Source organism: Sinohyriopsis cumingii, chromosome 14 (genome assembly GCF_028554795.1).
Source record: "Sinohyriopsis cumingii isolate HCF-2022 chromosome 14, ASM2855479v2, whole genome shotgun sequence".
Classification (NCBI taxonomy): Eukaryota; Metazoa; Mollusca; class Bivalvia; order Unionida; family Unionidae; genus Sinohyriopsis; species Sinohyriopsis cumingii.
In genome coordinates, this window is record NC_142974.1 from 18,670,989 (window position 1) to 18,685,343 (window position 14,355).

At 39.1% G+C, this 14,355-nt stretch overlaps 1 protein-coding gene across 1 annotated transcript in view; it reads left to right on the forward strand.

Moving 5' to 3' along the window:
• The window catches only part of LOC149783357 (uncharacterized), an 81,572-nt gene that overhangs the window by 41,557 nt on the left and 25,660 nt on the right, over positions 1-14,355 (forward strand). Inside the window, exon 3 of the mRNA XM_089931559.1 lies at positions 1,632-1,713. Coding sequence (XP_089787685.1) covers positions 1,632-1,713 — 82 coding nt within the window. The remainder of the gene's footprint in view (positions 1-1,631; positions 1,714-14,355) is intronic.

Consider the following 14,355-nt stretch of genomic DNA (forward strand, 5'->3'; position numbering starts at 1 on the left):
AGTTTAATTTGTTACTCACGATGACAAATTCAGTCAAACATTTCGGATGTGCCTTTATGCGGTATAAACTAGGTACCCCGATCCCACACAGGTGGGAGGCAGTCATCATTAACCTTAGATTTGGCAAAAGGACCTGAAACTCACTGGGGCACTTAAGTGGCAGCTTTTGTATTTAAACTTGTACGGGTTCACACGTTCACGTGCTGCCGTTGGTTATGTGCAAAGAGCTTTTCTGAGTGCTAGCGCTGAACATCCTCTGTTTTAGTCATCACTGCTCTTGCAAACTCGAATGGAAGGCCCCATATGTGTTCATAGTGTTATTGAAACGCTTCGTGCACTCGAACGTTTACCAGCAACACGCGTGCTTGTTCAGTTTACATTTTTGCTTAAAAACCACGCTTGATATTCTGTGAAATACATATTACCTTTCACGGACACCTCAACTCTTGAACCCGACGTAGCACTGATGTGGGTCTGACTAGATTTGTCGCCAAAGCAGATTTAACTAAATTTACCAGCTGGGTTGTTGTTGACGTCGTCTTATGCGAGCTTGTTATTTTCTATGATCTAACTGGAAAACTCGTAATGTTTAACGTGGAAATCAGCGATGTTTTATAAAGCTGTGAGGCGCTATCGCAAAATGCTTGGCCTTAATTACCGAGAACCAAGGAATCTGAGACTAGTGATACCAGTATCGATAGCGATTTTATGTCTGTTGTCGACCTATAGCTGTGTCGAAGTGACGTTAACAAACCCTCGTATACACTTAAGTATAATCTTGTTACGAGCTAAATAGACCATCACTTGGAACCATCTGTATGTACCAATACCAACTCGAGGCTAGCATGGTGTTTTAGCATTCACATGCGAATACGCTAGGTCGATGAATAGGTGGTGCTGGTAAAACAATTTCATTCGGTCACATTCTTGATGTGGTCTCAATGCAATTACCGTGCTGTACTCGATGGCAATAGAGGATAAAACTATTACCATGGCTGAATTTGAAACGGAGCTTGCCGAAATGTGAGACCTCTCCGATGGCAGCAACCCAAACAAGTAGCTATTTACAGGCAGTGCAGTCTACTAAATGCTTCCCATTGTAAATTTATCTATCCAGCAGTGGGGCGCGTTATGGTAACTTCACTTGTGGGACTCGTGCAAGATGCAGTCATTTGCATAAATCCTGTGTTTAGGGATTTGCAACCGTAACCGAATGGCCGAAGTAGTATGATAATAGCGTTTTATTTGGTTGATGATCTATGTCAAAACCTTGTATTCACCATGACTTTCATCTCACATTACGTTGTAGTAGTTGTGTACTCGGGAACCATGTGGTAACTTCTCTTGCATAAGGGGTCGGGTTCTAGTGCCAGTTACAATCGTGCGGAAAAGAGCATGAGGTGTAGAAGGCATGGACCTAGATCAGTAACTGACAGAAGTTCTAGTTGTTAGTATCACACTACCAGAGGCTCACTGTTGGTTTCGAGTTTATTGGTGTGGGGAGAAATGTAGTGTGGATACGGGAACTAAAACCAAGAAAACGTATGGATATGAGCTTTGTAAATATAGATTCAGTTATTATTATTATTATTATTATTATTATTATTATTATTACTATTTGTTTTATACAGGGAGATAATGATCGTCCTAACGCTCAAGATGAAATACTTCCATGTATACAGATCTCCATTGTTCCTGAAGACGACAAACAAGGTAACTATAATGGAATGATTTTACGTACATATATCGAAAAAATATAACGTCTTTTGTGAAATTGGAGCGTACACAATTAATAATACAAACTGGAAAATGTATTAAATAATGAGTGAAATACTGTTAAAATTTGCAATGTCGCTGTATTATACCTGGACGATTGTTATACCTTTTGATTTCAAAGTAAGGTGAGATTCAGATAACTAATAATTCGTGGATTAACTACTTGGATAACTCCAACAGTGTAAATGTTCAATGACTGTTATAGACTAATTAGATTCTTTGGGTTTTACAAACTGTCTAATACAAAGTCTATTCTTTCTGGCAATTACAAAACCTTTTTGTCCGATCGTATTATTATCCTGGTCCTATTACGGAGATAGTTCCTCCGTTCAGCAAACATAACATTATTCATACGTTTCTAAAAGACATTATCAAAGTCCTTGGGTGCTTTTTGTGTTGGAGTGGTATCTGAGTCGGTGAAACACTACAGAGCCCTATATATTTTGAATTTCTGCATTTAAATTCAGCCACATTATTTGCACAAACAACGTTTATGAAAAGTTCATCTTAATAATTTGCTTGGTGCGTTTAGGCAACCGAGTTCAATATTTTTTGACAAGACTTCATCGTAACCAGGCTCTACAATATTGGACAAAACTTCATCGTAACCAGGCTCTACAGTACTGGACAAGACTTCATCGTAACCAGGCTCTACGGTATTATACAAGACTTCATCGTAACCAGGCTCATCAGTATTATACAAGACTTCATCGTAACCAGGCTCATCAGTATTATACAAGACTTCATCGTAACCAGGCTCTACAGTATTGGACAAGACTTCATCATAACCAGGCTCTACAGTATTATACAAGACTTCATCGTAACCAGGCTCTGCAGTACTTGACAAGACTTCATCGTAACCAGGCCCTACAACATTGAACATGTCTTCAAGTATTTACGCATAAAGAGTTACACAAACTTACCCCCATATTCTTTTACATCTTTTATACTATTTAAAAGTGAACAAAATTTGACCTACCAAGCAAATGTTACTATTTGTATATGCTGCAGACAACATACTTGTTATCAGTCAATTAGGTAAAACATCGCCGAATGTTTTCAAAGAAGGATATGCGCTACAAATGTTCTCTTTGATGCAAACGTTTGAAAATGTAGCCAAATTCAAAATTCAGGAGATGCCTTTATTTATTTTCCTGTTGATTTTTAAACTGGATTATAGGCAAATTTATCTTGACGCTAACAGAGAATCTGAAGCATTGTCTTAGTGTGGAATAATAATGTTATATGGTCTTGAAGAGAACGGTATTTAAATAATTTGATTGAAACAGAAAGATGGGGAAGTTTACTCATAGTACAAAACCAACAACAAAATGCTTACAAGTAGGATCGAACTTTGTTACTTTTAAATAGATAGATCTAACGTATCAAAGAAGGAATAACAACGACAGTTGAAAACCAATGCCAGCGACTTAGTGTTTGACAAAGTAATTATCTGCTCCAATTGATTATTCCCGATGGATCTAAGAAAGAAAAACAAAAGAACAGGAATAAATCCAAGTTAAACCTACAGGCGAAAACTGCAGATGTGAATGAAAACAGAACTTGGGCACTCGATTACATGAATGAATATTGATAAAATAAGGTTTGGCAGCCAATTCAACTGCAATGAACTTTACACTAGATCCACTTAGAATAAGTTAATTGGTGTTTTCATACTGTGTCAAAGAGTCTGTAAATCTGTTCAAAAATGTTTTACAACTTCGGAATAGGAAATACTGTATGCGACTAACGAACGTCTGCCAAACATGGTATATTATCAGGACTTCTAGTCTGAGGAAATGTACGCAAAGGCCATGACGTATTATTTGATGTGCAAACAAGCAATACAGAAATTATTAACGTAAGACAATTTGTTTCTTCGCTAACGATAAATGTATGTTTTGATTTAAGGAATATTCATCATAAGAGACAGCATGATAGCAGTGATAGATTGAAACTTACCGGTCATCAAAGTAAATCAAACAGAAACTACCAACCAATTTGTATATATCTTATGTAAGATGCAGAAGCAAAATAATCAGAACAGTCGGTCATTATATCTCAGGCATCTTAGTTTTTCCACCCTGGTTAGTAATGACCACATGGTGTTAACGCAGTGTTGTCATAATTAAGACAAAGCCGTTTTGAGTGTCTCATATCATGGCACAACGAGGAGTGACTAAGTGAATACTATACTTTGACCAAATGTGAAAGAGACAACATCATTTTAATTACTGTTTAACCTTTCTGTTCAAAACGACTTACAAAAGAGCATGGCTAGTTGAGAGTGAAAATATGTCTAGTCAAGGATGAAAACATGTTAGTCAAGGATGAAAACATGTCTAGTCGTGGATGAAAACGCGTCGACTCGAGGATGAAAACGTGTCTAGTCAAGGATGAAAACATATTAGTCAAGGGCAACTCTAGCCTCAAGGGGAATTTAACATATGGAAATTGAACATGATGGGTCTGTATAGCTTCAAGGGGAATTGAACATAGTTGGACTGTCTAGGGACAATGATGGTAGAGGGTCAAACACAACAGAGACAGAGACATGCATACACTAGTACAAGCGTGAGATTTATATATAAAGCATTACCAAGACCTGAAATCTTGCTGGGGTATTCAAAAATCTGCATAATTGTAATGATGCTATAAATAGCTGTAATCAAGGAAATGCTCAACGACAAAATGGATGTGACTAAAAGTAACGCTAAAATGACGAAATTGTCCCAGAATTTAAAGGAAAATAAACATATCCCCAAAAATTAAGTTACAATGGTTTAGACTAAAATGGATAAAATTAGCAACTACTTACAATATCAACTTGTGTGACGATGGTGGATAAACACCCATGTATCTATTTATAGATATAATCAGCTGAAATTCCTATGAAATCTCACTATCTATTTATAGTTACAACTTGTGTGTTATTCCTTTGGAAAACCCCACTATCTTTTTATAGCCTCAGCTTGAGTGACGTTCCTGTTTATGAATTCTAGTACATATGTATAGCTACAACCTGTGGAAAACCCCAAGTCCATATTTATAGTCTCAAAATTTCCAGCGTCAGTGACGTCACTGTATTGGAAACTAGGGGATAAATGGCAACAGTGTTGCAAGTGGCTGACCTGAATACGCGCTACTGTAGGTAGGTAGGAAGAATGTATTTGATAGGAATAAAGGGAGTTTTCTAGGGACAAACAGAGACAAATACACACGCACACACACACACACACACACACACACACACCACAGAGAGACGAAGAAAAAACAAACCCAAAATATACTATTCACACAGGGAAGAGGAAAAAAAACAACAAATGTACTATCCAAACATTCTTACACTAACACACACACACACATACACACACACACAGATCGAAGAATAAAACCAAAATTAAAATATACTATTCATACAAACGTACGCTAACGCATACAAACTCCAAATATGCTACCCATACAAACGTAAGCTAACGCATACAAACCCTAAATATACTATCCATACAACGTCGCGAACGCATACAAACCCCAAATATACTACCATATAAACGTACGCGAACGCATACAAACCCCAAATATACTATCCATACAACGTCGCTAACGCGTACAAACCCCAAATATACTATCCACACAAACGTACGCGGACGCATACAAACTCCAAATATACAATCCATACAAACGTACGCGAACGCATACAAACCCCAAATATACTATCCATATAAACGTACGCGAACGCATACAAACCCCAAATATACTATCCATACAACGTCGCTAACGCGTACAAACCCCAAATATACTATCCACACAAACGTACGCGGACGCATACAAACTCCAAATATACTATCCATACAAACGTACGCGAACGCATACAAACCCCAAATATACTATTCATACAAACGTACGCGACCGCATATAAACCCCAAATATACTATCCACACAACGTCGCTAACACATACAAACCCCAAATATACTATCCACACAAACGTTCGCGAACGCATACAAACGCCAAATATACTATCCATACAAACTTACGCGAACGCATACAAACCCCAAATATACTATCCATACAAACGTACGCGAACGCATACAAACCCAGAGTATACTATCCACACGGAAGGGAGGGAAAGCAAAACCAAATATAGTATCCATACAAACGTACGCGAACGCATACAAACCCCAAATATACCATCCACATAACGTCGCTAACGCATAAAAACCCCAAATATACTATCCACACAACGTCGTTAACGCATACAAACCCTAAATGTATTATCCACACTCAGGAGGAAGAAGAAAAAACCAACCAAATATACGATCTACACAACGTATGCGAACACACATACACACACACACACACACACAGAGGAAAAAGGAAAAAACAAACCCCAAATATGCTATCAACACAGAAGGGAGATAATACAAACCCCAAATATACTATCTAAACATGGAAGAGGAAGAATACAAATCCCATTCCTACTATCCACACGGAGATGAGATGTAAAAAAATAAACCCCATATCTACAATCCACGCAGAGGGAAGAAGAAATAAATAACTCAATATACACTATCCTCAAAGAGGGAAGAGGAAAAAGCCATAATATACTAACCACACAGAGTGAAGAAGAAAACCATTATACACTATCCACACGGAGTGAAGAAATAACCCTTTATATATACTATCAACAGAGAGTGAAGAAAATAACCCATTATATTCCATCAACACAGAGTGAAGAAGAAAAAGTTTTTTGAAAGCACCTAAGCCCTCACCTGCAATGACCAACTCTGCCAAACACCTACACCCCACCCCCACCCCAACACTACAAAACCCATTTAACCCGTTATTTTATGACATGAGTGTGTGATTTAGGAAACATCAAGACACAAAATGATGGATGAATAGACTGACTATTGTTTACCGACTTGCATGCCTAAAGAGCGTGCGTGAAGGAAAACATCCTTCCATTTCAATTCTAACTAAAACATGATCCAGAGGGATAGAGAGAGGTGAAAGAGCACAATTTCATAAAGTGTAAAAACAAAACACGCCATCCTTATTATACAATGTCAAGACCAAGAGACACTTACGTTTTCTTTCTGGTCTATTCTCTTTTAGAAGGTAGTATGAAATTTCACATCAGGGCCAACGCATCGGCTCACATTGTCAATTTTTCCATTTCCATGTCTTCACAGGCACAAGTTCTTCCTCATCTTCAATTTCTTCCTCTTCTGAATCCCTCTTCTCTTTTTCGTCTTGTTTCTGTTTCTTCTCTTTTCTCTTAGGGCACTCTGAATCCCAGTGTCCTTTCTCCTGACAACGATATTAGGTATCTTGACTTTTGTCTCTCTTTCTTAGACGAAACAGGTATTCTGGAGACAAATACCCATTTACCTTTGCAGATATAGCAAACTTCATCAGTACTTACACACTTTCGTATGACTCTCATCAAATCAACGACCAAAAGAGTAAGTTTTGTTGCCACTTTCGCCTGTGAATTATGCTTTCGTATGACTTTTAGCATATATTTGACCAGCAGGTCGATCTGTGCTGACTCTTCCATCTTCTTGATCGTTTGAGAGTGGAATGAATACTCTGACGCTAAGACACTCTCCCTATATACAGGGACCTGCTGCGTAAGAAACCTAGTCAAATGTAATTTTGCAATAAGATGAAACGATTTCATTGAGAAAGTAAAAGGCAATGACGTGCCGTGTCGCCTCACACAAGACCTGAAGTGTTAGCTCAAATCCGTGTCAGCGATTTCGAAGACGACATAACTGAGCTTTAATCAATGCTCTCCAATTATGCCACAAAACCACGAGTCCTGATTCACGCCAAAAGAAATTTCGTTCGGTCCATAAAAAATAGTATCACATTTGAGAAACGCAAAAACGAACTTCCAGAAAACTGAGAACGACGGCTTACACCTACAACGTGAAATGTATGGGTTCAAGTAGTGCGTAAAACTTAGTCAAATTAAATTTTTATAGTCAAGATGAAACGATCTCTTTTCGAAGAAGAAAGCAGACACTAAGCGACAATGGCGATCCGTGTCACACAACACTTTTCAAAATGTGTATTATAAGAGGTTTGTTCTAGCGATTAAATGTTGATGTATTTTGCAATAAGACGGACACAATTTCCATTGGCTCGCCCATGGTACCATTGTTCGTGCATTAGTTTAATTTTTTTAAATATTTTTTTTTTATAAATCGCCTATAAGATAGACCCAGTAAAGCATGGCCATTCTCGTCACTGTGTGAATAGCTACTCAAGTCAATTCGAAGTGAACGCGGTAAGAAAATAAGTATAGCCAATGAAATGGCTTACAACGGGTGATGCATTGTTTTGTTCTAGGACTGTGTGGCATAATAGTCCCTACGCTCTTGCGTTGTTACCATTACAGCGCAGACAGACTGGAATGTGAACTTACAAGCCCTCTTTGTGTATTGTACCATTTCTTCTTACCACATCAAAATACTGAGCGTCACAGTATTGGTTCGCGTTTTCAGGCTGATCATTTTTTTATATCTTACTTAAACATTTTAACATAAACACTCACACTCACATCGGTAGAGTCAGAACAGACGTGTTACAGTATTGAGAGCATGTTATCTTTTTTTTTCTTCTTCAAACTAATAAATTTGGGGTTTGTATGAAGTAAAGAACCGAAAGTACAGTGAACCTCAAGGACGAAGACCCAATCTGTCTGTCTATTGATGCTTGTATTTACTTAAGAAAAAATATGACCTCTAAAACACAAAGAGATACGGCAAGCATGATTAAAATGAACACAACGATGTTTTCCTTCACGCCCGTGTAATTTAGAGTTTCAATCCTCTTTCAAGACAAACTTGGTCTCCTTTTGTAGGGCTTGAAATAAAAAAAAACTGAAAAATCTTAAGCACTTTGCTATAGATAATTTCATCAACAGACTAAACAACATAAATACCATTACAACACCAGAAAGCCTTAAATCTTCTATCAAAACGAAATGCATCAAAAAATTAAAGATTAACGATAACTAACCAATGAAACCGAATTTAACAAAGGCAATGACATGTGAAGAAATGTCTCTCACTTTGGAAAGGTAGGCGAATGTAATCTGTCATGCACCATCAACTTGAAAAAATTATAAACAGAGAGAAATCTGAATTCAAAATTCATTTTTTTTAAAAATTGTTTCGTTTCTTTTTTCTTTTTTGGAACAAATCTAAGCACTAATATAAAGTGGAAAAGGGAAAATGCACATAAAAGCTTTGATATTTCTGAAAAAATGAGGGGATATTCCTAACGTTCATAATGACCTATATATGCTTGGACTTGTCTGTGACTTATCCATAAAACAAGATGTACATATTTCTGGTCAAGCTGCAAGTGTGTGCGTGTTTTGGAAAATGGTAAAAATTGGATATACAATTTTCTCGTGACACTTATAAAGTGAAGAGTCTGTGCAAGTGTCAAAAGCCAAAGTCATATAAGTTTTGTATTTTGTACGGCTTGTAAAGATTTCCACTTTAGAAAATGTGAAGTATCACAAGTTATTTTCACAAACAGAAGTGGAACATAGGGGCTTGAAAGAAAGAAAATAACCCAGACAGTTGGTGTCATCAAGAGTGCTAGAGACGGTACCCGAACTTGCTTGCTTGCTTACTTGAATTAAAGTGACTTTCGCTCCAATGGAGCATGTATCACTGGTTTAATGACGCACCGCGTGATTTTTAATTACTCCTGGGGAAGGAAAGAGGGCCTCATCCCCCAGGCTTTTATGTACTCACAGACTACTTTAAAATTTAGCCACTCAGGTGTAGGACTAACTAGTCCTTAACAACCTGACGGAAAGGCTTTAAACATGTGTGGGAATAGTCTCACCACACACTCATTTTTCTTAGTTGGTTTGAAATGCCTCAGGTGTCAACCCAAGCAGTATGTAAAGCCCGCTACGATTGGTCGGTAGCGATGACGTCACATTAGGACACATGGGCGTGTGGCAGGTGGAAATCGTTCCACATTCTGCCACGTGTACGATGTCCGAGCGTGGTAAAGGAGAAAAAAGGTGCTCAGCAAGCCAGCGATGGATGTTAAGTACTCCCCAAAACGCTAGCCCGTACTTATTTCAAATCAAGTCGTGTCACCAAAAATGAAGACGTGTACGACATCGAAGGCATTCTCGAACGCAGAACCCGTAAAGTGGGCAAACGACGTGTCAAAGAAGTCAGAGTACGTTGGAAAGGATATCCACCCAGTTTTGATTCTTGGATCGACGCTTCGCAAGTCGTCGACTATAAAAAGAAGTGACCATCATGCCCTTTCACACAGATTCAGCTACTGCGATCACTCCTTCACCCAGTTCTTCTCTGCAAGATTTGCAAAAACAACCCTTTTGGATGTGGTGTGGAGAACGTGTGCCTAAAACGCAAATCGTCTTTTTCTGCCAAATCTTCGTGGTGTATTGTGTCATCGGGGCAGCCATTGCCAATTTGAGTTTGCAACAAGGAGACAAACAATTGTGGACCATTTTATTAAGCAGTTGCATCGGTTACCTGCTTCCCAATCCCTTCCTGAAATTCTCCTCGAACGGGAAGAACGGGAATCTTGCGTCCAGTGTCAGTCACCACTCTAACAACAACAACAACAGCCCCATTTTGGGCGGAGACACTCCTCTGACTTCCAGTAACCCCTCGGACAGTCACAGAACTCTGGAATTATGAAAATAACAACCAATTTTACTTAACCTTACCCACTGACAGTTGTATGGAGGTGTTTCCCAACAACACTTTGTGCTGTTACATGGTCAAGTTACCTCAAACCATCCAATTAGATCACGAAGCCCATTGGGAAGTGGCTTTGGTGGAAATCATTCACCCAACACAAATCAAAAACATCACCGAAAAGCAAAACACTTTCCAGGTGGAAATCCTGAATGCCCAATTGGAAGAAGAAATCAATAAAATCGGGGTTTTAGGGGACACAAGACCAGCCAGCAATCCAGCCTTCATTATCTACACCTTGAAAATTCCTTCAGGTTATTATTTTAGTGGTGAACATTTGGTGGACACTATTGCGGACAGGTTCAACTTAGCCTTTGGCAAAGCCCTGAACAGAGCCAGAAAAAGGTGTGAAGATTGAGTACCATAAAGTGGCTCATCGTCTCATGATTAAATTTCAAGATACGGACACATTGTTCCTCAGGTTGAATGGTAGTTTGGAATTTTGGGTGGACATGCAGAAATGGTCGCAAACAATCTGAGCCCCAAGATCAACAGTAATATGGATTTTTACAGAGCTTTTGGAAACCCGGTAGAACTGAACCAAGGACTGAAATTGATCTTTGTGTATTCCGATGTGGTGGAGTACAACGTGGTGGGACACACCTCCGTACCGTTACTGCGTGTCATTCCTTTCAAAGTGGATAGTACCACGACCAGTGACCAGGAAGGTGGAAACACCTATCACGTACACCGCGAATTCGTACATCCTCATTATTTGCCCGTCAGTAAGTCGTATTTGGACACTGTCAACATTGCTATTAAAGGAGATCTGGGACAAAATATTCCATTCACCAAAGGGAAAGTTACAGTGAAACTCTATTTTCGAGAACGGTCCTCTAACGAATTGTAAGTCAAGACAGCGACGAGGGACATTTCCACCCTATAAAATTGGGCCAGATGCGTGTGGAAATTCTGTTTTTGCAGAAAATCTAAGCGCAGATAATATGGTGAACGTCATCCTGTATGCTGAATTTGACAATACGATAGAAATCAACAGTTTGAGAGAAGTCATTCTAGACTATTAGAAGTCATGGAAAACTTTTATCAATGTTTATATAGTAGGGATTCTTTGAACATGGAATGTGAAGATCCTGAGGAAGGGAAACCCCACGACAAAAACGAAGAAGTCACCATGATGAAGTCTAGATTGCCAGAACAAGAAGCCCATTTAGTTTCCTGTTATGCTATAGTCTTAGCAGACAAAAATGAAGGAAGTGATCAAGAAAGATTGCTATGGATGTCATAACGGTCATCCCAGTCGAATTCAACACGATAAATGCCTGATGTTGAGTCAAGAAGAAAAATTGGACGAATATCTGGACGAAGCTTGGAGTCTCATCTCGGAAGAAGACGTGTTGCAACAGTGGTATAAAGGCTTGCGTGAACATTCTTTTCCTACATTAACAACTCAAGAGATCCATCGTATCGAAGCTGTCTTGGATCAGAGTTGGGAGACGAGGCGAAGAAACGGTTACTTGTCAGACATTTTCAAGCAAAAAGTCAGGATCGAATTGATCACTTATCATTACCTGTGAAGAAGAAAAAAACATGGATACATGGGAACTTTATTACCTTTTGAACCACAGTTCGTACACGGCTTCTTGGAATCCTGTCGTCTGTGCAAAAGATGAAATCCCTCATCGCAAACCTCAAGACCATCTAGCTTATGTGATCAACACGGACGACAGTCATCTCCCAGGAACCCATTGGGTAGACGTCTACTTTCCTCAAGAAGGATGTGTGGAATATTTCGATTCGTTTGGATTGCCTCCTTTGGAAGACGATATCATTGACTTTATGAGAAGAAATGCTCAGAGCACCCGATTCAATAATGTGAAATTACAAGGCACAGATTCCTTGGTGTGTGGACAATACTGTGTGTATTTTCTGCATCATCGCAGCCTGGGCTATTCCTTAGAACATTTAGTGACTCATTTTGATCCTCGTTCTTCTTCTAGAAACGTTGTGAAAGTAGATAAATGGTTTTGTGACCATTATACTGGTCTTTTGTCTCAAGCTAGGAAACGTAGTGTCCATCAATGGCCTAATGACTTCCAACAGTGGAAATCACAATTTCATTCACAACGTTGTCAGCCCTGTCCAAAATAATGTGTTAGTTGAGAAAAAATGTTTGTGATTTGAAGAAAAAAAATGTTTGATGTTATATTGTTTAATTATTGTTAGTATTAAGTGATTTTGAATAAAAAATGTTGTGTTTTGAAGAAAGAAAAAATGCCTTTGTGATTTGTTTGGCTATAGGTATCCTGATTCATGCCCTTTGACTTCTTACTATCCCTCTCATGACACTCATTGAACGTTCCGACTCGAAAACCGTGTAGGGATGTTTTCCTTCGCGTCCGCGCTTTGACCATAAAAACGGGGAAGTCTCCAGTCTGCCCATCCATTGTCGACTCATCTTCCTACGAAGATGTGCTCCAGACTAGCTAAATTGAACGAAGCCTATGTGAATTTGCATAGGGTCATGAAAAGTCTGATATCGCGACCAGAAGAGATAGACAATGTGAGAATGTTGAAAGTCACTGAAGACCTGAAAGAGCTCTTCAAGGAGGAAATCAACAAGGAGAAAGAAGAATGGACGGAGAAGTACAGACTTCATAAACAGCAGAGAGAGCAGCAACAGCATGAACCTGACAGAGGCTTTGTCGACTGTCGTATCCATACCAAAGAGTTCTTTCTGCTTCTCTTTCTGAAGAAGCAGACCTTATCCTGTGAGAAAGCCTGTCGTAAGAGGAGGCCGCCATCTTATAACCTAAAAGATCGCCATAGCTTCAAGTTCACAAAAAAAAAATCAAAAAAAAAATTTAAAAAAAAAATTCAGGGCTCAGGGCTACCCCATACTCTCGAAAAGAAATAACATTCCATTGCCTATGATATGTTAGTCAGTTAGAAAAAAAACAAGTGAGTCTGTAAGTACATGATTTCTTTATCTTGGTTAGAAAGTGTGACTCTAAGCCCTTCGTTTCCGTCGCCTATCAAATTTTTTAAAATAGTGAAGGTCAGAAAAAAGTGAGTGAGTGTTTCTTTTAGGTCTGTGCGTTTTTTTTTTGTTTTTTTTTGGTGATGATATGGATAGTGTAAGTTCGGGTACAACGAAATTAAAATAATTAGATCCAGAACTCGGTGTGGAGGGAAGAAATATACGCAACAGCAGCGGGAGCAAGAAATGCAGACCCAGCCAGTTAGCACTCCACCCACCTCGAGACCACAAATAACATCTAGTCAATAGCCGACTATACCTAACAAACAACCCACACCGGAAAGAGTGGCGGAAGAACAAAGGGTCAATTATGTTAGACAAACGGTATGGCAAACTCAGACTCAATTATCGGAGGCACTACGTTCTTCTCTCACTCCGATACTACTGGCAATCCCAGCTGAAATAACAACCACAACAACAATAACAGCGACAGACACCATAGCAGCGGATTTGAAACTATCTACCTCAGCTGAAGAATTAGTATCAGAACCAGAAGAGGAAATAGAGGCGGTTGAGGAGGAGGAGGGGGACGCTGACCCTCGTTGAGAAGTACACCGAAATGGGGCTAGATCAAGCATTGTATGACGTCAACAAAGCAAGACAGTGTATAAGAGCCATACAATACGTTGCCTACAAACCTCTAGACACCTTTAAACCAAGACCTTCTCAATGGGGATTTGGGGTCAGAGTTCTCCCCCCAATTCTACAGACAAGCCTACACTGGATACCCCATCAATCAACTTGTAGAAGCCGCTGCTTACATTGTGGCCCATCATGGCTACGCATTTCCTGATTTCAAGAATCATGAG